The 21896-nt window shown below is 37.7% G+C and overlaps 1 protein-coding gene across 1 annotated transcript in view; it reads right to left on the bottom strand.

Annotated features, from left to right (window-relative positions):
- Positions 1–10010: 10010 nt before the first annotated feature.
- LOC145995273 (phospholipase B1, membrane-associated-like) overlaps positions 10011–21896 on the bottom strand; it is a 50733-nt gene continuing 38847 nt past the window's right edge. Inside the window, exons 5-8 of the mRNA XM_083131859.1 lie at positions 19655–19814; positions 18608–18762; positions 14081–14246; positions 10011–10870 (exon numbers count right to left, since the gene is read on the bottom strand). Of these exons, the coding sequence (XP_082987985.1) occupies positions 10728–10870; positions 14081–14246; positions 18608–18762; positions 19655–19814 (624 nt within the window). The 3' untranslated portion in view covers positions 10011–10727. The remainder of the gene's footprint in view (positions 10871–14080; positions 14247–18607; positions 18763–19654; positions 19815–21896) is intronic.

The raw sequence follows: 21896 nt of genomic DNA, 5'->3' as shown, positions 1-21896 counted from the left end.
TACATATTATGAGTTTGATGCTACAAATTCATTCTCCAGTATTCAATACGACATGCCTGATTTTGTAGTGGTACTGTTTCAGACTGGAAGACACAATAATCAGGAAAAAAATTCAAGCAAATTTGATAACTGCAACATCAAGAACATATATCTTAAAAATGGCAGAAATGAGGTCTTTCCTAGAGAAAATTACAATTTAGACATGTCCAAGAATGATTTCCTCAAATTATATGAGGCATTTTCTTCCTTCAAAAGGGTCACTACTGGCAATACTGACATGTATTACACACCAGATGAATTCAAAACACAGAGACCCATGTTTGTAATCAATGCTTCAAAAAGAAAACAAGTTGTGGTTAATGACAGGACAAACATTAAAATTATCTGTGAATTCCATGAGGCATTACCTGATGACACCATATGTAGTGTTATTCTCATAGGTGAAAAATCATATGTTTATGATGTAAGAAATGAGAGAGTCACGGAGCAATTCTAGAGGGTCTCTGCATATTGCATTGTTTTAATATACAATTTGAACCTGGTATCCAATTGAACTTAAACCGGAAGTAAATATGTGTGTGTGTGGGTGGGTGTGGGTGTGTATGTGTGTGTGGGTGGGTGTGGGTGTGTATGTGTGTGTGTGTGGCCTACTTTTAAGTGTGGCCAAAAAAAATATCAAGAGGGGCATATTTTTAACAAGTTTATGGACAACAATCTCACAGAAGTGCCTTTTATAAGTATAGGCAAATCAATCTGAGGGGCTCATCATTTCTCAGGAAATTCTCGAGGGCATTTTTACAAAAATCTTGGATTAGACAGGGTTCCACACTTGAGCAAAAAGCTCATATGCTCATGTTGAGCTTGTTTTAAGTGTAAGCAAATCTGCTTGAGGGGGGCTCATCATTTATCGGGTTTATAATACAGTCAATACAACTACTTAGCAAATAAAGTGCGAGAATTCCACAAAAACAGTAAACTATTAATTTGATAATACAAGTATGGCCATCGTCTCGAACACCCTGTTCATTTACCTGTATGTCGAACTCATTGATTACCCGAGACGTACTAGAGAAATAAGAATATAAATTGGTGGGCTGAAATATCTACCTAGTGACATCTTACGGCGACATAAATAATCTCGGTCTCTGCATCCGTCAAACAACATCTTGCACTTTCGATATACGTATTAGAATAAACAAACATGTAAATTGGTTTACCGAGAAACTTCAAGTAACAATTACATTCGGCAAGATATTTTCCTTCAGTCTGTTTGATGGAGTAATCAAACTACTCTGTACTTCTTCATTTCTCAGAAAATACAACACGTACACAAAGATGAGAAGAAACCCGGAACTAAAGTTGACAGTCATTTGTTTTCTACTCTCCCTTCCACTTCGCTTGTACCCGTGTTACCATACTATTTATACGTAGCTTCCCTCCATAACTTCGTTGTCAAACAATTCAAGAACGTTAAATATTACGTACGTCTCTGCTTTCGCTGCTTACAGTTTTCCCGTTCATAATGATACAAGAACTTGACACTGATAAATGTGTTGAAGAACGCCACATGTTTTGACAACGCAGGGACAGGATTGCACGGGTAAGCAGCTTATTGCATCGCCCACGCTCCCTCCGTTAGTTTAGGGTTGAAAATTATGAAAAGACCAGGGGGTCCTCTTCTTGGTCGAGCTGTAAAAACATGTACTGATTCATAATTATGAATTTTTTTATCATTTTTAGAATGTTGTTCTTAACCAAATCTGACATTTTTGACCAGTGTAAAATAGCGTATTGGCTAACAATCTTGATCCGGCGAAGAGCCATTTCAACATCCCAACTCCGATTGCAAATATTGTTATCGTATGGATGTAAAGCAGACATATAAATATGTTCTTAGTTTTAGACATACTTTTCAGTCATTAATTGAAAACTAAAATTGGTAAACGCTGTAAGTGCCACAATAATTCAAACACCGTTTTCCACGTTAAACTGTGAAATGTGCCATGCTTTATAATGTGGTAAACTTGAAAAGTGGCTGGTAGCCCTCTAAGTAGTTCAAAGGGCGTGTAAAAAGGTCACTAGTCTGCACGTTCTTACGGGCTGTAGTGCGGAACGATGCGATTTCCCAACACTTTCGCTTTTGGCACTTACAACGTTTACCACTTTTAGTCCTCAATTGCTATTAATTTAAAACAAATTTGTGAAGATCCATAACTTATTGTCTCCTTCATAGATGGCAGGAAGAAATTATATATATTTCTCTGTAGCAAAAGTCAAGCTAACCTAAGAAATGACAAGGATTTTAAGTATTTATACGCATGTTAGTGGAGTATTCAAAAATTGAATATAATTTTTCTTTGTAGCTAACTTTTTTACTGATAAATTACAGTTTAATTTCAACTCTCCTGAATTTCCGACAGAAAATTACAATAAAAATTTTGAAGCAATCCAACACCAAATATGGGGGATTTTTTAGAAGTTTCTTCAACGGAATTGAAATCACTTTATGTTAATGCGCAATCTGGCCAATTTCTTAAAAGGGTAGGTGCCATTCTAATACAATTCGACGCACTTATTAGTACCCTCAGCCAGTAGCGGCTTCTGGCTATTCGCACATTCGCACGTGACCCAAATAAATCTGTAATGCAAATAATTATTATTATACTTATTTATTGAACTCTCTCTCCTTCGAAACATCAAGTGTTCCCACGCCGCTACACCAAGAGAGATGGTGGAGAAGCCTGCGATCAGTGATATTAACTCGCGTAGACCAGGCCGCGATCGGGGTTGAACGCAATGGTAGTTTCGCTCCCTATGACGCTGTTGCAGCAGTCGCGTAGAGAACGCTGATTGGGTCTTTTGGCTTGAGCGCCGTGTCAGGGGAGGTTGCATCATTTAGGAAGGCAGTGAACACAGCGATCTGTGTGCGAAGAAATGTAGTGTTGCAAACCCATTCCATTGGAGATCGTGTGACGGAGTCGATGCAACCCATACATCATCGCAAATTGAGGGATTTTTTTTATGAAAGGGAAATTTCGATGGTATACTGTCAAGACCATAACAGGGGAAGAAAAGGAGGAGAGGGGGGGAGGGCAACTGAAACCAAAAACGGGTGTTTTAATCATGCCTTTGATTCATGCATCTTGGTCAAAATAAACGCCCTCTGTGGCGCAGTAGCCGAATTATCAACCCGCGGGGAGGTAGCGTGCATCAAATAGTCAGCTGTTTTGCACTGTGTGGCTGTTACTGCGTTACAAAATTGTTCAACGCTGTCAAAAGGTCGTCCCTGTTTCAGTGCAAAGTGTTCGATTTCATGATGAATAGGGAAACTGTACATAGCGAGAGCAGACTTAATATTTAACGTTATTGAATTTTTGGAGGGAAGTTAGCTACAAAGCCTGCAGCAACTGCATTAATATATGGATACGGATACACCGGAAGAGAAGGAAAATTCTGAAGTACGATTACGAAGCAGGGCAGTGTGAACTTAGTGAATACTGTTATTTCCTTTAACATTTATTATTCTCTTGATTTCGCTTGATTTGCTTGGTTTGATCAGTCTGTCATTAGAAATAAACAACAGCTAGATAGATTACAACTGATTTCCTCTATGTAGTAGTTGGATCGGCGTATGACTTTGGTGTACGACAATGTTATTATTCTCCTTGTTCATTCATATCAGCAGAGCGGGGAAGAAAGTTTTTATGAAATATTTTGCAAATCGACAATAGTATTTATATTGTAGATCGGAATTTCTATGTTTTGAGTGATATTGTCAGGTTATCGAATGCTGAATTACATGCTGCACAATAACATCGCTCATCTCGTGATTTTCTGGATAATTTCCGAAATATTTGAAATTTGTAAAAATATCCGTGTCAAAAAAATCATGAAATACGTATAACTCTGTCATAACCTCATTTTCACTGAAAGATGATCAAAACTTGGGTTGCCAATATATTAAGCTTCATTATGTACGCAACAATGGGTGTGAGTATTTGATAGGGGTGTTATAACACTTCTGGACGATAGACTGAAGTGCACATCTATAGAGCCAGACCACAAGCCGCCACTGCCCTCAGCCCAGTTCTGCTTGAGAGATCAAAAAATAACAAGTAACAAGAGACAGATATTGACGTTGAGAATTGATAAGTCCATTGTCCATGCTATAGATCTGTGTTAGACTAGGGCCTGATTTGCTCTGATGATGTTAATTGATCAAGGTTGGTTAGTTGGAAAATAAATGAAGATTTGTCACCAACCTGATTAGCTATTCTGCTACAGTTTGAGGTTTCGCTCAGAATATCTGCACGTTTACTTACTCACACTCTTTCCATTGAAGTGAATTTAGAACTTTAGAACTGTGGTTTGTGTCACCTTGTATCGAAAGCCTTCATACAGCAGGGTCAAGGTCAACGAGATGATCGGAGTCGTTAGCCTCTGCTAGAAGTGAGAGGGAACGCCATTCTTAGCCTGGAGAACGTTCACCTTGGAATAACCTTTGTTTCTTGTAATTTCATCTCGAAACACTGAAATGCTTTGCAGTGTTTAGACACAGGCCCGTAGCTATAATTGATTTCCCGGGGGGGGGGGCTCATGGTTTATCAGGGGGGCTTTGTAAACCAAATCCATGTTCACAAGAGTTTAACAGTATTAAATCAAGGTAAATTATGTGTGTGTGTGTGGGGGGGTCATTACCATAAAATTAAAAATATCATTCATTTTTTTCTGTGTCTTCTAAAATATCTCTTGAAGTGTTACTGACATCATCAATTACTACACACTGCATACTACTTTTGATGATATAGATATTTATATCACACAAGAAAAAATGCACAAATTTCAATCATAGTGTCTACCGTACATTCAACCCCTGACCGAAGCAATAAAACTTCCCTTCGTTCCCAAAACTTGGGATCTGTTGACCTTTGACGCAGATGTGGAAGGAATGTGAATGAAGACGTCAAAGTCTCAGATTTCTGCCTAAACGGGAGGCCGCAAAGCTCTGCTATGAAAGAACTTTCTAAAGTCTAGCGAATCTTCTAAATATTTGCCGATGTTTAGACTTCGGCTCATTAACAAGATATAGTCCCTGCTGTTCATGCTCTGTGAATTTATCCTTCACCAAATTGTGAGCAAAATAATATATGTTGTCTACATTTTCACTCTTCACTGAAAAAATGTATATATATATATATATATATATATATATATATATATATTCAAAATAGTTTTACCTAATTACAGGCCCGTAGCCAGGAATTCTTTGTAGGGAGGCGAAGTCAATCCTAGAGGGGGGAAATTTTTAATACGTTGTGTCGCATTGGCAGGTATAACAGGGTACACAGAGGCACTTGCCCCCTCCCCCAAAAGAGATAAGTAACAGAAAAGGGATGATATCTTGAAACTGCATCGAGCAAGAAAAAACTTCGAGCAACATCAAAGAGCAATATTTCGATATTGACCTTTCCACATTGCCAAAGAATATGAAGTTTAACATAAATACCTAGGTAGGCTAATAGGAACTTGATATTTACAGGTCTATAATGTTAATAGACGATTAATATGCACAGGGCCGGATTAAGACGAAATTGGGCCTGATGCTTGAAATCTTCGGTGAACAATAAACACAACAACGTTATAGTTACGTCACAGGGCAAAGAATGATAGTAACTGTATAATAAGTAACGCTGTGTCTGGGCGTCCGAAATTGGGGCTCCAAGTTTCATTCTAAGATTTATTTTCAGGTTAATATAGAAAAAAACTGTTCAGCTTTTTGGAAAATTTCCGTCTGTTTTCATCTGGGCCTATTTCAGGAATGGGCCTAATGCTGCAGCGTCAATAGCATCCACGTTAATCCGGCCCTGAATGCACCAACAACTTTGAGCCTCTCTGCAGAACTGATTAAGGGAGCCCTTTATAAATCATGCTTCATAATGATTCCCTCTAGTTTCCAGTATGCAAGATTTTCACAAAGGAATCTAACGAGAATCCAACAACACCATTGTATTGTGTTATGCAAGAAAAATCGAATTAATTAAATAATAATGGTTACATATTACCTACACTTGACGAATTGTGTAAAAATTTGTAATACTTTTTTTTGTACTTGCTAAAACATTAAAACATGGGTCCCTTAGTCCACCACGGACTCTATTTCTTACAAAGGGGAGAGACTTGCATCGCTACAGACAATGTTTGCCTACTGGTTATGTTAACCATTTCGCAAAATATTGTGTGAATTATATTATATTATAGTTGAAATACATGTTTTGACAACTGACAAACAAAGGCAGAAATTTATTTTATTATAAAACATAAACTAAACGTAACGTTTCAACCTTGCTAGACGGTTGAAACGTTACGTTTAGTTTATGTTTTATAATAAAATAAATTTCTGCCTTGGTCAGCATATTGAGTTTTTCATATCATGGAAACAAGACTTAATGGTGTTATAAGTGACAAGCAAACAGGAATCCCTTGATTGATCAATGACTTCTTGGATTACAGTGTCATCATTAATATTTCATATTAAGTTCCATAGAAAAAAAATGTTTTAATAGGGTGCAATAATTTTACGGGGCGCCATGGCATTCTCTTTAACATTTTTTTTCATAATAGATCGTTTGGCTCCCAGGGCCGACTCCCACCACGCCATAGCTATGGCTCTGAACTTGGACTATAAGAAGAGCACAAAATGCGAGCGAAGCGAGGAAGAAAATTTTACGAAATGTATTTTTATTTGTATAAAATTTGAAATCGAGAGGAGGCAATTGTCCCTCTGTACCCCTTGCAAGTGCCCTTGGCCGTCTGGTAGAAAAATGCAAGGAACACGTAAAAACTAATTCCATCATGAGTATCCAATTGTCCTGCTACTGTATTCTTAGATTCTCCTAGTCTTGTTTTTTACTTCAATGTTTGCTTCCCCTAGAATGGACTTCCGTCCAAGGTCAAGGGGAGGGCACAATGTTCCCTGCCCCCCTGTCGTTGTGGCACTGTTTATGAGTGTCTCTGCATCAATTTCACGTCATCCTTCATTTTGCGATTAGCTAGAAGTGTCAGGAAAGCAACACAAAGTAACAAAAATCAAATATCCACTCCCTCTCTCCACCACACCATTACCAAAAGATAGACTTGGGAAACAAAAATTTAAGCAATTCAAAGTTCATAGCAACACATCCAAGAAAAACATCCAAACACATTAGGCACCTTTAATACAAGACTACTCAAAATGTCACAACTGTTCTAGATACTGAAAATTGTGAAATCATTTCCCGAAGTCTAATCTGGAAGGGAATTTTTCCTCCCCAATCCTGAAACGACATTATACGGAATCCCATACACCCTAATAAATCACAAAATCAATAAGTGTCTTTGTAAAATTGCTAGAGTAACACATCATATAATTGTAAAGTTTAGAGAATTCCAGGTAGGAATGTGTTCTGTATTTTTCACAGGGGGGGCAGAGCAGGCTCTCAGGGGGGGTAGTTGCCCCACTGCCCCCCTCTAGCTACGGACCTGCCTAATTGGCAGTGCCAGATTGACTGACGACAGTTCCAGGAGGGGGGGCACCTGCCTGGAGTGCAAGACCAAAAATTCAAATCATATTTTGCTAACCCAAATTTCGAACACTAGTTCCATCCTCGATGTAGACATATCGCATACGTCCATGATGTCTCATTTTGGGATTTTTCAATGTCTCAGTTATGTTACATACTGTATGTAATTCTTACATATCTATCCCCCATGTGTGATGTAAAGGATTGCACACCAGTTTCAATCCCACTTTAAACTGTAGGTCGAGTCTCGATTAGCCTATCTGAGCATAAAGTGGACACACACACAATGCAATTTGGGTGGACAAGAAAGGTGTATAAAACATCTCCTTCATATGATGTAAATATTCTATATTGCCACATTCATTTGCATCTTCAGGGCAGCAAGCAACACAGAAAAAATATTGAAGTAAGTCTTGAAGCTTTCCTGGCGACGGATCATGAAAAGATTCTCTCTGGCTACCAACCAGTTCATTTGAGTTGTGGAGAAGATTCACGGTTAGGCAGTAAACGCAGTTCTAACTTATAAAAAAAATGAATCCTTTTCACAACTCACCTGGTCGCTTGCTCTGTAAATATTACCGATGCAGAGAAAAAGGGGTTCCGAAACACTTATAACCTCTATCCCGGGAATATCTGCAGCGAATCCGCGCATAACGGTAGAGAAGGAGAGGAAGCGAATGGGTGGAGCAAATCAATGCAGGGTGCTGCAAAAGGCTGGTAACTGCAGTCGCTTCCCCCTCCACGCAATCCCCTTCCCTAGATCTTGTTCATTGGTCCAGACCTCTCGAGTCACTTGCGCAGAGATATAAGAGCAACGTAAAATAACCAAAATAGAAACATTTGACTAGTACGCATAGTAGACGTCACGGTTAGGCAGTAAACGCAGCTCTAACTTTAAGAAGAAAAAGTATGTACCATAGAAACGCATAAAGACAAATTACATACGACTTGATTGCTTTACAGCCTGGTAACACTGGTTGGACCTAACAACCTTTCCGAGCAACAACTCTTGTGATTGGTGAAAAGTTCGTTGACTTTGAAACCTCCTATCATGGACGTGCCCTCAGGAATCGAGGCGCTTGGCAACGAAGGCATGGCATAACTCAACAGCAATAGTATTTCCAGCTACAGGGTGTTCCAAAAATTGCGCAACTCTCACTTTGATTCTCGATAACATTAAAACCGCAAAAGTTACGAGAGTTTATACACGTCGAAGTAGTAACTTACAGGATATGTTTTCTGGATTCACGATACGTGGTGATTCATTTGAAGCGAATGAAAACCATTGAAATTCTTTTAACGACCCTCCTTGGTGTCAGAAACAGGGTAGAAGTAACATAATATGCGGTTGTCAAATTGTTTCAGACATGTTTGTAAATACAATGGCCATTAATAAAACCTTTCCTGGGTTGGATCCGTAAGTTGCCAACTAGTTATAGGAACTTACACTTGGAGCATTGGCACTGGGCGTAACTGCTGAGCTGATTATAGTACCTAAACGAGTCAAAGGTTAAATTGCATTCTGAAATGAGTTAGGTCCCCAAAACGTGCTTGGCCATTTTTTTGTCCTGTCGACCAATTTCTCCTCGTGTTGTGTTCAGAAAAAAACCAAAGTAGTTCTGCTTGACCTTGAACGAACAGGTCTTTGCTTGGAGCTCAGGTGAACTTGAGAAAGAGAGCGACAGGTGGCGTTACAGTCAGTCAGCACTCGAGAGTATACGTAGGTCAGTTACAAGCAACGACCTTCCACGCTCATGTGGCAGCTCTGGGAACTATGTGATCATCTGAACCACTGCTGCACGCGTGGGCGTCACTACCAGAGGGCCGAGGGTGGGGTCTAGCCCACCGTAAAGTAATCTTAGCCCCTCCACACGAATCACGCATAGTGGCGAAGAAAGATAATCGAAAAGAAAGAAATAGATACAGAAAATATTAAAATAAAAATATAGGAAGAAGGAAGAAAGAGAAAAACAGAGGGAAAAAGATAAGAGATTTACAGAAACATGGATTTTTTTGCAGTAAGGGGCAAGTAAGGTATTTTTTCGGGAGGGGTAAACAAGGCATGTCTCCCCCATAACAGCGTTTCTCTCAAGAGAAATACTCGTTCAGTTTGAAGTTATGTTCCTGCAGCGCCCTTGTAATAATTAACATAAATTACTGTGGCAAATGGAATTATGTGTACATTTTAGTTTGACATTTATTTTCCATGGAGGGGGCGTGCCACCTGCCCCCTTCCGGACGTTCATAGAGAGAAAGAAAGAAATAAGAATGAAAAGAGGGAGGGAATTAGAGTAAGAAACTACGAGATATAGAAAAGTAATAATCTAACCTGACAGTGGAATAGGATTGCTGTTAAGAAATTTAAATATATTTTTCTTTATCTTGTAGAAAAATATCAGTGTCCTGAAATAAACAGCAGGGAGGATGTTGATAATAGTGAACATTTCTACATACATACATGTTTTATTTATTTAACCAACAATTCGTTCGAAAGTGGTTTCAAAACGTGTTTGATTTCAACCAGAGACAGATTAATGGCATAACACAAGTATGTTCGGTTCAAATCGCTGGTAAGCGAAATCAGAGTGATGTTATAATCTATGAAGCACAATGAAGGTCTCATGTGAACAATCATGTCGCTCCTAATTCATATTATTATCAATTATGAATGAAGATAAATTCGTGTCGCGTTAAACTTATATTTAGTAAGTCTTTAATTTTAGAAAACTTGCATATCTTCACATTTCTCAGTTTTGGGAATAAGTTCATTCAAATGCATTATTGCCTCTCACGGACAGCTTCTGTTACGTAGGTTGAAATACTGTCCGATAGAGGTCTCTATGCTCACCAAAGTTTGTCTTCATAACTACGGTGTTCCACACTGACAGTTTATCGGACGTAACCAGCGTATAAAATGTATTTTTTTGCAACTTTGCTCACTTGTATCCAAATTCGTGAAGAGTAACATTACATACTTTTTTAACTAATTGATTTTACTTAATAATTGTAATCATAATGTACATTTTTCGTACATTTCCTTGTAGTCCTCTTTCAATTTTAACTTCTAACTTCAAATTTTCCTTTATTAAAGGGCTAGTTCATATGGGTATTGTTCCACTACACATTGGTAGTTGCAGAGGAGAGGTCAGGTACTGTAGTCTATGTACATCAGTTGCAGCCAGGTGAATTTCTCGCGGTGCAGATAAAAGGGTGTTCCTCGGAGGGACAGTGGAACCTTGTGAATTCAACGTCCCAGTTGTCGGATTTCTTTCCAACAGCTTCCAGCATGTTATTCCAAAGGGCGTTGGACGCTGGAAAGCAAAATATATTATTTTAATATTTCCCACACAAACATTTTCAAAATTCGATCATATTTCAAGGTGTCACAAAATGTGCTAAACTGTCCGAAATATTTCTCAGACTTTCTTTCAGGGGTGCCCACGGGGGGGATTGTGGCGCAGATTGCGCCATCGAAATGTTTGGGGGGATTTTTTCCTTAATGTAAAATTCAACATTTATATATTATTTCCAAAATAAATGTAAAGACGTTTACACCTTACACCATATTTAATCCATTAGATGAAGAAAATGAAGTATTTAGAGGTAGCGATGCCCACAGGTGGATTTGTGAACTCATGTTATGTCCAAGCAACTTATTTTTTTTTTTGGGCGGGGGACGATTTTTTGGGATGGAAATTTGATGTGAAACAGTACAGCATTTGGCACAAGTTGAATTACGTTATTAACTATCCATTGCTGTTACATAAATAGCAAATTCTAGACTTCCAAGGAAATTGTAACGGGTAATATTATTATTAAGGAAGTGGGGATATCCAACTCTTACACATTGGGTCTTAAATCGACACATGGATTCTTGTGGGGGATTGAGGTTTAAACGTTGGGGGGGGGGGGGGCAATATTCGACTATTGAATATCATTGTTCAATCTTAGATTATCGTAAAAAAAAAGAAGTAAAGTGCTCCCCTGTGCTTAGCACCACGCCATGTAGGCGTATAGGGGGTGTGAGGGTAACGCCCCACACATTCTTGATCCGGTCATGAGTGGGGGTGATGCGATCAGCATCACGCCCCTGACCGCCTTTACCCCCCAGGGTTTCCCCCAGGTACCCATGTTCTTCGACGCTGTTAGATTATCGTGGGAATTTTAGTTATGGTTGTGTAATTCTCGATCTTAAGTTGTGTAAGACTTTGTGTTAAATACCCAAATTGTGGGTTATTGAAATCTTGTTCTCCAACCACAAACACTGTTTAAGTACATATTAATATAATTATGACACTTGAGATTGCTAGCTTTCCGTTATTTCGAAAATTTGAACCATTAACAAATATGGACATCTTGACAGGCTATTGTATTAAAATAAAATGAATTATTACGTATTCACCAAAATATTTTGAGGGGTAAAGCATCCACGGTCTAGCTGGGGATGGAATCCTCTGTTTAAGGAGGAAGGGCAGATCAAGTATCGTGTTCAATAAAGCTTAAAAAAACGTTAGTTTCAGTAGACACGCTATCGTAATTAAATACTTCACGTGGATTACCACATGATTTGGGGGGGACGCATGACGAGATTTGGAGGGGATTGCGCCATTGGCCTTGGGGGGGATAAGCACCCCTGCTTTCTTCAACTTACGGTACTTAGTGGCTTCAAATTTCTGAACTCATTAAATACATTTTGTTTTCTAATTATGAAATATATATATTTGTGTTTTGATGTTTACTTAAATAAGGAATTGTTTAACATTTGAGTGGGCACTTGCTGTACATATGTATGAAACAACTGGAAGAACCTTACAATATTTTTATCGTATCTATTGTACTTCATTTATTATAATCGAAACTCATGGTAGAGCTTAGATTTTATCAACAACAAAACTGTGATACACTTAAAAAATTTCTTATATGGTTCATGTACAGTCACCAGCAATAAAAATGAGACACTCACACCCTTAAATACTTGCTTCACGTGTTACATGGAGTTACACGTGTTGCCTAATTCTACAGAGAGGAGTTAGGATCAAGGTGTCCTCTTTTTTGTAGATGACTGTACCTATGAGCTAAAGGAATGTAAAAGCAAACAAAATATCAAATTTTGATTTGCTTATTTCTCGTAAACTGAGCAATATAGAAAGAAACGGTTTCACCACTGTGATCAGTAAGTAGTATTGATATTAACAAAAGTCAAACCAAGTTACTCAAGAAAAAGCAAGAAAGTTGAAAACTTGTAACGCAGACTCGCATTGCGCCAGAAATTTTTGTAGGGGGATCAGGCCTTCGTGAAGAAACAAGAAAACAAACAAAATGAAACTGAACGGTGGAAATATTAATAAAGAAACCGGAATTACTATTATTTAAAACCAATAATGACTACTATTATTTCCATTTTCGTTATTATTTTCTTTAGGGAGACTCCTCTACTCAATCCACCAGATGAATTATTATCCTGCCAATTATGTTTCTTTACTTTCTTTACATTTCATATATTAATATACTGAAATTAATAGTAATTCTATTTTGTAAATAACTTTGACACACCTCGTTCAAGGCTAATCTTCGAATATTAGAGGGATATTTTAACCTAAAGCAGGGGTTCCCAAATTTTTCGTTTCTCGGCACCATTAATGTTTCAAGATTTTCCCCAGGCGCCCAAGTCAGAATGTAGGCCTATTTAACACTTGCGACACTCAGTAAGTGTGGTTAGTTTGCTTGGCATAAGTTATAAAAATAAACACAGATTTTAAATTCAGAAACATTTTATGTGTAAAATGTACTAAATATTTGAAACAATCATATCATTTCAGTGAAAATATTGGAACTTTCGCGGCGCCCCTGTAAGCTAACCACGGCGCCCCCTTTGGGAACCACTGACCTAAAGCATTATGTTCTGTGGTGTTTCAAATATAAAGATCGTTTATTGGATTTTGAACAAGCATTGGTATTATATATACTTTGTCCCGGGATTCTCTGGTTTAATTGATTGAATTGATGTTTAAAGTCAACTTTGTGCACAGAAAGGCTAATCGGGACAGAACCTACAGTTTAAAGTGGGATCCGAACCGCTATCTGCCTCCACCGGGTATCGAACCTGGGACCCCTTGATTCTCTGAAGCGAGCGAGCGAATAAAAAAGAGTCTCTGAGCACATGGTGACTCGTGAGAGGGGAAATGAATGCAGCTACCAGTCATTTGCAGCAGCGCGCACTGCTTTGCTCCGCCAACTCGCTTTCTCCCCTTCTCCTCCGTTATGCGCGGCCTTCCTCCACAAATTCCAAGGACAGTATACTTATTCTTTGGATTAAGTGGAATAGTAGGTTATGATTTTATTTTTTAATATTAAGTGAAGAATACCAATTTTCAGCGGGGGTCGACTCATTAGTCCGCCTCTACCCCGCTGACGCCCAAGCACGCATGTACAGTCACGGACACTTCTGGATTGTAATAACTTCATTACTTTCAATGCTATCACTACAACCCAGAAGTGTCCGTGACTACAAGACAATATACCTCTGGCATATCCTTTCTGACTGAAGTGGAAGCAGTCGTGCGAGAGGTAGGTGAAATCGGTGACGTTTTCCCTCTTCGTGTGAACTTCAGGGAACGCAAGGTTGAATGTGAACGGTTGCACCACCACCGTGAAGTCATCTTTCACGTCATAGCGTCCTGAGCTGACCTATAAAGAGAGAGAGAGAGACTCGTTAGGAGAAAAATACTGACCTTCCATCAAAGTCGCGTTGGTATTGAATGACCTTGTGGGCCATGGCGAGCAACCTACACGATTATGATGTCTAAGTAATCGATACTGTTCATTTTCTAAAACGCTTGCTTCTCCATCAGAATTGGCAACGACATGTAACCTAACCTAACCTACGCAGTGTTGACAGAACGAGTTAGAAAAAGAGAGCTAAATCACACCCAAAATGTGTGCTTTACGTTAATGAGAATGAACTGATGGAATGGATGAATGGTAGGGGCATGCATATTTCGTTTTTGACGAAAACACGAACTGTTAAATATCACACTGCAATGTTAATTTTTCATGTTTTTGAAAGGTGTGATGTGCATTTTGCTACCATGTTTTGTCACGAAATGATGCGAAATAAACTCTTGAACGTCAAATTTAGTTATTTTTTAAAGACACAACACCTTTTCAGGTCTGAATTATCCTGTGAGTTATGCAAATCACGGAAAATTGATTAATTCTACTGTAAATATTAGAGAAACAAAAGTCGATTCCTTTACACAGGAATGAAGTTAATACTCTGGTAACTACATAAACGTGCTAATAGAAGTGAAATGTTAATTTTGCGTAATAAGTATAGTTTTTAATTCAAATTTAGGTTCTTATTCACCATTTTAATACCGAAATGTCATATTATATACCGCTTTTAATCCCGAAATATGGCAAGGTTTTTACCGCCGCAGTGAGTAGTTGGCTAACGCATCGGATTTGTATTTAAACTCACAGATTTGTCGAAGTTTGATCGCATCACCGGCAAAATCAAAACTTGTTCACCTGAAAACGAGGGCAGTGGACTTTCGAAACGTGTTGTTAGAATAGGTGTAATCAGGGGTATTTTGTGCATTTAAGCATTGTAAGCAATGGTTAATATAAAGAAAAATTATCCGCGAGCAATCCTGCAAAGTGAAATTTAAGGTATTCAGATATTAATCCGCGTAGTTAGCTTGTTGTGGGTCTAGTGTTAAATAATGCCAACAGATTCCGTGGTGAGGCACATGAAGGCAACGCACTTGCCCACCCGGCCAGAGACGGTAGCGGTCATTGCTCTCTGCTAGCCAGCGTCACGCCGCAGTGTGTGATTGTAACCTACCGTATATGCGATTGGAAGGATAATTAAGCTCTGAGCTTTTAGTGTGTGTCGGCGATGTCTTCATCAGCGGAACGTCATTATCAGGGAAAGGATTTATATGTAGTTAAAATGTGCTAAATATGTAAATACATATTTAGTTATTTTCACCAAAATGTGGAGTTAAATATGGACTTAAAATAGTAAATATTTGCCTTTTTAATAAAGTAAGACACTAGACGACCTACATAAAATACAGTACGCTTACATTGACATTAATTGTAAAACAACACAAAATGTGTTTGCATTTTCTGTTTCCCAAACAAAATGTTGTTGTATGTTCAAACGTGAATTTCCTTCTGTTGTCTCTTAAGATGGATTTATATTGACTAAAACTCCGTTCAATATCGCAAGAAGTAATGGAAGTGTATTTCAAATTTGCCAGTTATTCGCAATAAAATAACTCAACTCCTTCGGTCACACGGGGACATGTTATTTCAGGAATATGGAGCATATGTTGAGAAATATTCTGAAATATGGAAAGCATTTGTAAAAATAACTAAAGCATGTAAAATATGAGCCAAAACCTAATATATGTAAAAATATGGAAAATAAAAACTGATTTTTTCAAGTCTACATGCCATGATGCGCAAGGATAATCAAAATATAACTGATTTCAGCTTCATACATAAATATGTATTTACATATAAATCCGTTTCCTGGTCATTATCAACTGACAATCGCTGTAATTGTGTCATTGAAGACTTGGTAAAATCGTTTTGTGCAACTGTGCAAGAAGTACTCGATTGGTTACAAGTAGATTTACTGTTTTTACTATTTACTATTACTAAATTTTGTGATAATGTGTAACTTTTGTTATTTATGGACCTGGTTGTAGTGAAGGACCCTGTAAATCACCAAACTGAGAAATAGTTTACGTAGCGGTAACATTTGTCATTCTCCTTATGTGACTCGAAGTCAGCTGATTGAGGGAGGAGTACATTCCATTGGTTTTGCAGTCTATCACTCTATTCCAAGTAAAGTTTCATAGTTATCTTTACTATTGTGTCTCTAATGTAAGCTTTTGTTAAATTCATTATTTTTGAACTGGTTACGGTAGTTGTAGGCACTAGTTACTCCGATTACGTATAGTTGGAGACGTAAAATTATCGTTTTATTTTCCCCTAAATTTAGATGTTATTTGGTATTGCAATTTAGTGTTATTTTTCACAGTTTAGAGCAAAATTCGGTGTTATTTTTGCATACGCTTTTACGGTTCCATCTATGCTTATGATTTTCAAATTGCTTTAGTTCTGGAAAATTGAGACAAAGTTTAGTTTTAATGACAAAAAAAGGTTAAGGTTTATCTTTGTGAGAAATGGCCAAATTTCTTGCATTTGGAAAACTATTTCATCTCATCAGCCACCAAATATACAATAAACACTAAATCATCAAACTGCAAGAAATTAGGCATGAGGATCTATTTTGAATCGAACTTTCACTCAGCAGCTGGGCTAGAAACAACATAATTCATAGCGCTTCAAGTAACTCTCTTTGAACAGAAGTGTATTCCCCAGTTTATATTGCACATTTCGCGTTGTTTTTCGCGTTAAAGTGCAAAATTCGATGTTATTCTGTAAAATGGCATAATTCGCGTTATTTCACGATTTCGAGACACACAAAATTTGCATCCTTAACCTACCCAAACACATTTTATACTATTGTGATTTCCTGAACTTTTCGGTGATATCGGTAAAACGGAAATTTCACGTCCCTACTTATAGCTTCGAAAACATGATGCCACTCCAGTGGGTGTAAGTAGTAGAATTAGACAATGGATAAAGTCGAATAAGCATTGCCTGCAAGAAAATTTCTTAGTTTGTACTTCACATAAAGATAGAAGAAACGTGTAGAGGTGCCCATGCTATTGCTGTGAAGGTCGAGCCTTCAAAGGTCACCCATTTAATAACAAACATCGTGAGAGTGAAAAAGTCAAGGTGTGACCTTGTAGCTACTACACGAAAGCTCGAGTACTTTCTTCCTTAAAGACAATGACCTCTACAAATTCGAGGTTCACTTCTTCTGGGCACGTGGACTCCCCGAAAAAGAAAATGGCGTGAATGATTTCTCAGTAAACGTTTCGCAGGTGGTGACTATCTCTATCTCTTTGTAATTATAGTATAGTTGCCACATTACTATCCTCTTGGATACTTTAAATTGTAAAACAACTCGGGTATAGATTGTGCAGAGATTATACTCGGTCTAGTATTTTTATGCCCTAAAAATCACTAATATATACATGATTCATCTTTAGAAAATGATCTTATGTTATCTCATAGTATATATTTCATGTGGTGAACTATTCATATAAGAATTAAAAATAAATAATGAGGAAGAAGTAAAAATGTGAAATGAAAGGAATGTAGGCCTATTTATTTTCTTCTAAATATTAGTACTGTGTACTGTTGTATTTTCTTTTTCTCTTTCTCCCTCTCTCCCTCCCCCTCCCTCTATCCCTATGTGTTTCTGTATCTTTCTCTCTTTCTTCTTATATCTGGCTCCTATTATTTTTCTATTAGTTTTGCTTTATTTTGCCTTATTCACATTTTTATTATCTTTCTTCCCATATTTCTCTCTATTTGTCAATATATTTTTCTTCCTTTATCTGATTCCCAACATTTGTATATCAATTTCTCTCCGTTTCATTCTTCTTCTCTCTTTTTTTTACCATGTTTCTCTCTGCCTTCCTATCTCTATATTTCTCTTTCTCTTCCTTGATCAGATTCCCAACATTTTTCTGTTCTTTCTTTCTTCGTCAGATTTCCAATATTGTTCCAACAGTTTCTCTATTTCTCTTTCATTATTCTTCTCCTCATTCTTTCCATATTTCTCCCGATCTTTCTATATATATTTTCTATATTTCTTAATTCCTCAATTCCCAACATTGTTCTATCAGTTTCTCTCTAATTCTCATTCTTCTCTCTCTATCTCTGTGTTTGTTTGTGTCTTTGATTCTTACTCCACTATAAATGATCCTGAAACTTACCCGTGTATTCAATTTGGGTGGGCAGGAGGGTGGGCAAGAACTATTTCTCGATCACCAAACATGGAAGGGCGCGAATAGAGTAGGTCATGTGAGGCAAGACGGGGATATTACTTCGAAATCATAAAATAAACCAAGAAAAACAGGACTTTCATTTTTTTTTCCCAGTACACGTTCACTCACTAGTTCATTTTCTGCTAGCTGCATGCGCCGCATGATCTTCGTGAAGTCCTCCTTCATCTTCCGCCACCGAGGGCCGAACAAGCAAGGACACTCCAGAATAGCGAGGGTCTGGCACTCAGATGATCTTCCTTTGAAATCTTGGATTAATCTCAAATCTGAAGATACAAACAAAGTATAGAAACAACCAGTCAAGTTTCCAAACAATCATGCTTTATTAAATGTAGATTTTTACATAGCAAGCCAATTTCAATAACGTTGATAATGCATTGAATGGGGCTTGTCAGGCAAAGCTACTTATACAGAATGTTGTGTCATCCTTGTGGTAGTGAAACCCCTCCCCATTTTAGTAGGCTGAAAAACCCCGTTTCCACTAGCGAGCATGTTCTATGTGGATGCTATGTGGATCACGACGCTTCCGCAAATACAGCGCCTCTGGTGGTGATTCGTGAATGCTACCATAAGGATGAAACAAACTTCTGTAGATGGCATATCGAATGGTATGTCCTTGCGCTTCAGACATGCAACTGTTCTCCCATTTAAATGCATGGGTAATTCAATGATGGGCGTACTGTTCATATATTAAATTGTATATTTAATTTGATTTAATCCTGAAAGTATGTCTGAACACGATAGATGGATAATCAGTGTTGTAAAACTATAATATCGTCGACAATAGAAAAGATATCGGAACTCAACAAAATGTATAATGTGCATAGTATTTGTTGTCGCTTGCAGTCGTCACAATTAAAGTCCTTTATTATTGAAGTTCAGTTCGTGTATTATTATATAAGGCATAATAATGCCGCACAATTGTATTTTTACTAATTGTATTTTTTCATGATGTTGCACTTCTGGACATGTTTCGTAAAAAGTGATCCTCTGTTTTATGTAAATTTATCGAGAAGAATAGTTATTCAAAAAACATCTTACCTTCTGCTTCACGTCTCACAACCTCCAGGGCGTTATTATTTACAAGAATTATAATTTTGAAAGTGTTGTCGCAGAAAAGACAAGGAAAAGTACAAGGTGTGTGAATATTATACTTACTTGGCACATTGACAAGATTTATTATGGTTCGTGGCAAGTTCTCTTGCAAGTAGTCCAGGGCTACCATTATGTTATTTTTGTGTTCCTCCGGAGCTTTGTATGGATCTTCGTAGCACATGAAAGCACACATGTCATTGCAGCCAATCATCAGTGTTACCAACTGCGACAAAAGAAAAGTACATTTCAGAACAAGGTTATTATTAGTTAATGATTTCTCTGATTAATTTATAGTTTATAAGTAGTTGTATTTACAATAGGATGAGCACACTTATAGCGTAGAAAAGAAGAGGTTATTTGATTGAACAGCCCGATTTGCCTACACTTAAAACAATCACAAACACTTAAAACTCAGATCAATACAATAGGACAAGAGCAGGCTGTTTCATGTTCTTTCTAATCTTTGATCAATCCCATGTCCCGGCCAGCAATAAATTATGCACGCCTGGGAGATTATATCTGCTGGCATGCAAGAAATATAATCTACACTGTGACTTTTCATGGAAAATTGCATGCCATCCATCATGTCATTAACTCAAAGGGAAATTCTTAGTAAAGAGAATATTGGCCTATTTCTGTACGCCTGGGAGATTATATCTGCTGGCATGCAAGAAATATAATCTACACTGTGCCCTTTCAGAGAAAATTGCATGCCATCCATCATGTCATTAACTCAAAGAAAAATTCTTAATCTACACTGTGCCCTTTCAGAGAAAATTGCATGCCATCCATCATGTCATTAACTCAAAGATAAATTCTTAGTAAAGAAAATATTGGCTTTTTTCATGTTGTCATGCAAGCCTGAATTGGATTCGTCTTGTTGTAATAATATAAACCCGAGTGTGTAACTTACAGAAATATTCATTGCGTATTTCTGTATTCCTGCAATAAGCAGAAGTGCTGTAAGAGCTTCCCTGCAATAAGCAGAAGTACTGTATGAGCTTCCCTGCAATAAGCAGAAGTGCTGTTAAATTTAGGTAAGTAATATATATAAAAGCTTCCCTGCAATAAGCAGAAGTGCTGTATGAGCTTCCCTGCAATAAGCAGAAGTGCTGTTAAATTTAGGTAAGTAATATATATAAAAGCTTCCCTGCAATAAGCAGAAGTGCTGTATGAGCTTCCCTGCAATAAGCAGAAGTGCTGTAAGAGCTTCCCTGCAATAAGCAGAAGTGCTGTATGAGCTTCCCTGCAATAAGCAGAAGTGCTGTTAAATTTAGGTAAGTAATATATATAAAAGCTTCCCTGCAATAAGCAGAAGTGCTGTATGAGCTTCCCTGCAATAAGCAGAAGTGCTGTAAGAGCTTCCCTGCAATAAGCAGAAGTGCTGTAGACATAGTTCCATGGCTTATATGTTTTATAATAAAAAGGCCCCCAGGTTTCAAACCTGGTAGAGTGTGTGTGGGGCCTCCCTGACGGCAAAATGTTGGTATTATTGCCTTGTAATTAAGAGGCTTCTGTGTTTGAGTCGGCCCTCTAGAATTGCTCTGTGACTCTCTCATTTCTTACATCATAAACATATGATTTTTCACATATAAGAATAACACTACATATGGTGTCATCAGGGAGTGTTTCGTGGAATTCACAGATAATTTTAATGTTTGTCCTGTCATTAACCACAACTTGTTTCCTTTTTTGAAGTGTTGATGACAAACATGGGTCTCTGTGCTTTGAATTCATCTGGTGTGTAATACATGTCAGTATTGCCAGTAGTGACCCTTTTGTATGATGTAAATGCCTCATATAATTTAAGGAAATCATCCTTGGACATGTCTAAATTATAATTTTCTCTAGGGAATACCTCATTTCTGCCATTTTTAAGATATATGTTCTTGATGTTGCAGCTATCAAATTTACTTTAATTTTTTTCCTGATTATTGTGTCTTCCAGTCTGAAACAGTACCACCACAAAATCCGGCATGTCATATTGTATACTGGAAAATGAATTTGTAGCATCAAACTCATAATAGGTACCAGTTGCGGGCTTCTGTACACATTGATATGTATAAAATTGTAAAGGAATTTGTGGATTTTTTATTATATCTGCTTTGTATTTAAGAGCATAACTGGCTTCATATTCAACAACCGGGATTCTTAGCTCCATAGTCTGAATAATGCACTTGCCCTCATCAGGTAGGGTATTAGGCAGAGCTTCCCCGGTAGAGTTTAATGTGCTGTACCTCATCAAAGCATTATTATCATTGGCAGCTCTTCTAAATGTGATTCTTAAACCACCCTTCCACATAAT

The sequence above is a fragment of the Lepisma saccharinum genome, chromosome 11 (assembly GCF_977018435.1).
Source record: "Lepisma saccharinum chromosome 11, izLepSacc3.1, whole genome shotgun sequence".
NCBI lineage: Eukaryota > Metazoa > Arthropoda > Insecta > Zygentoma > Lepismatidae > Lepisma > Lepisma saccharinum.
The sequence above is the reverse complement of the archived record's forward strand: the minus strand, read 5'-3'. Positions and strand labels throughout refer to the sequence as shown.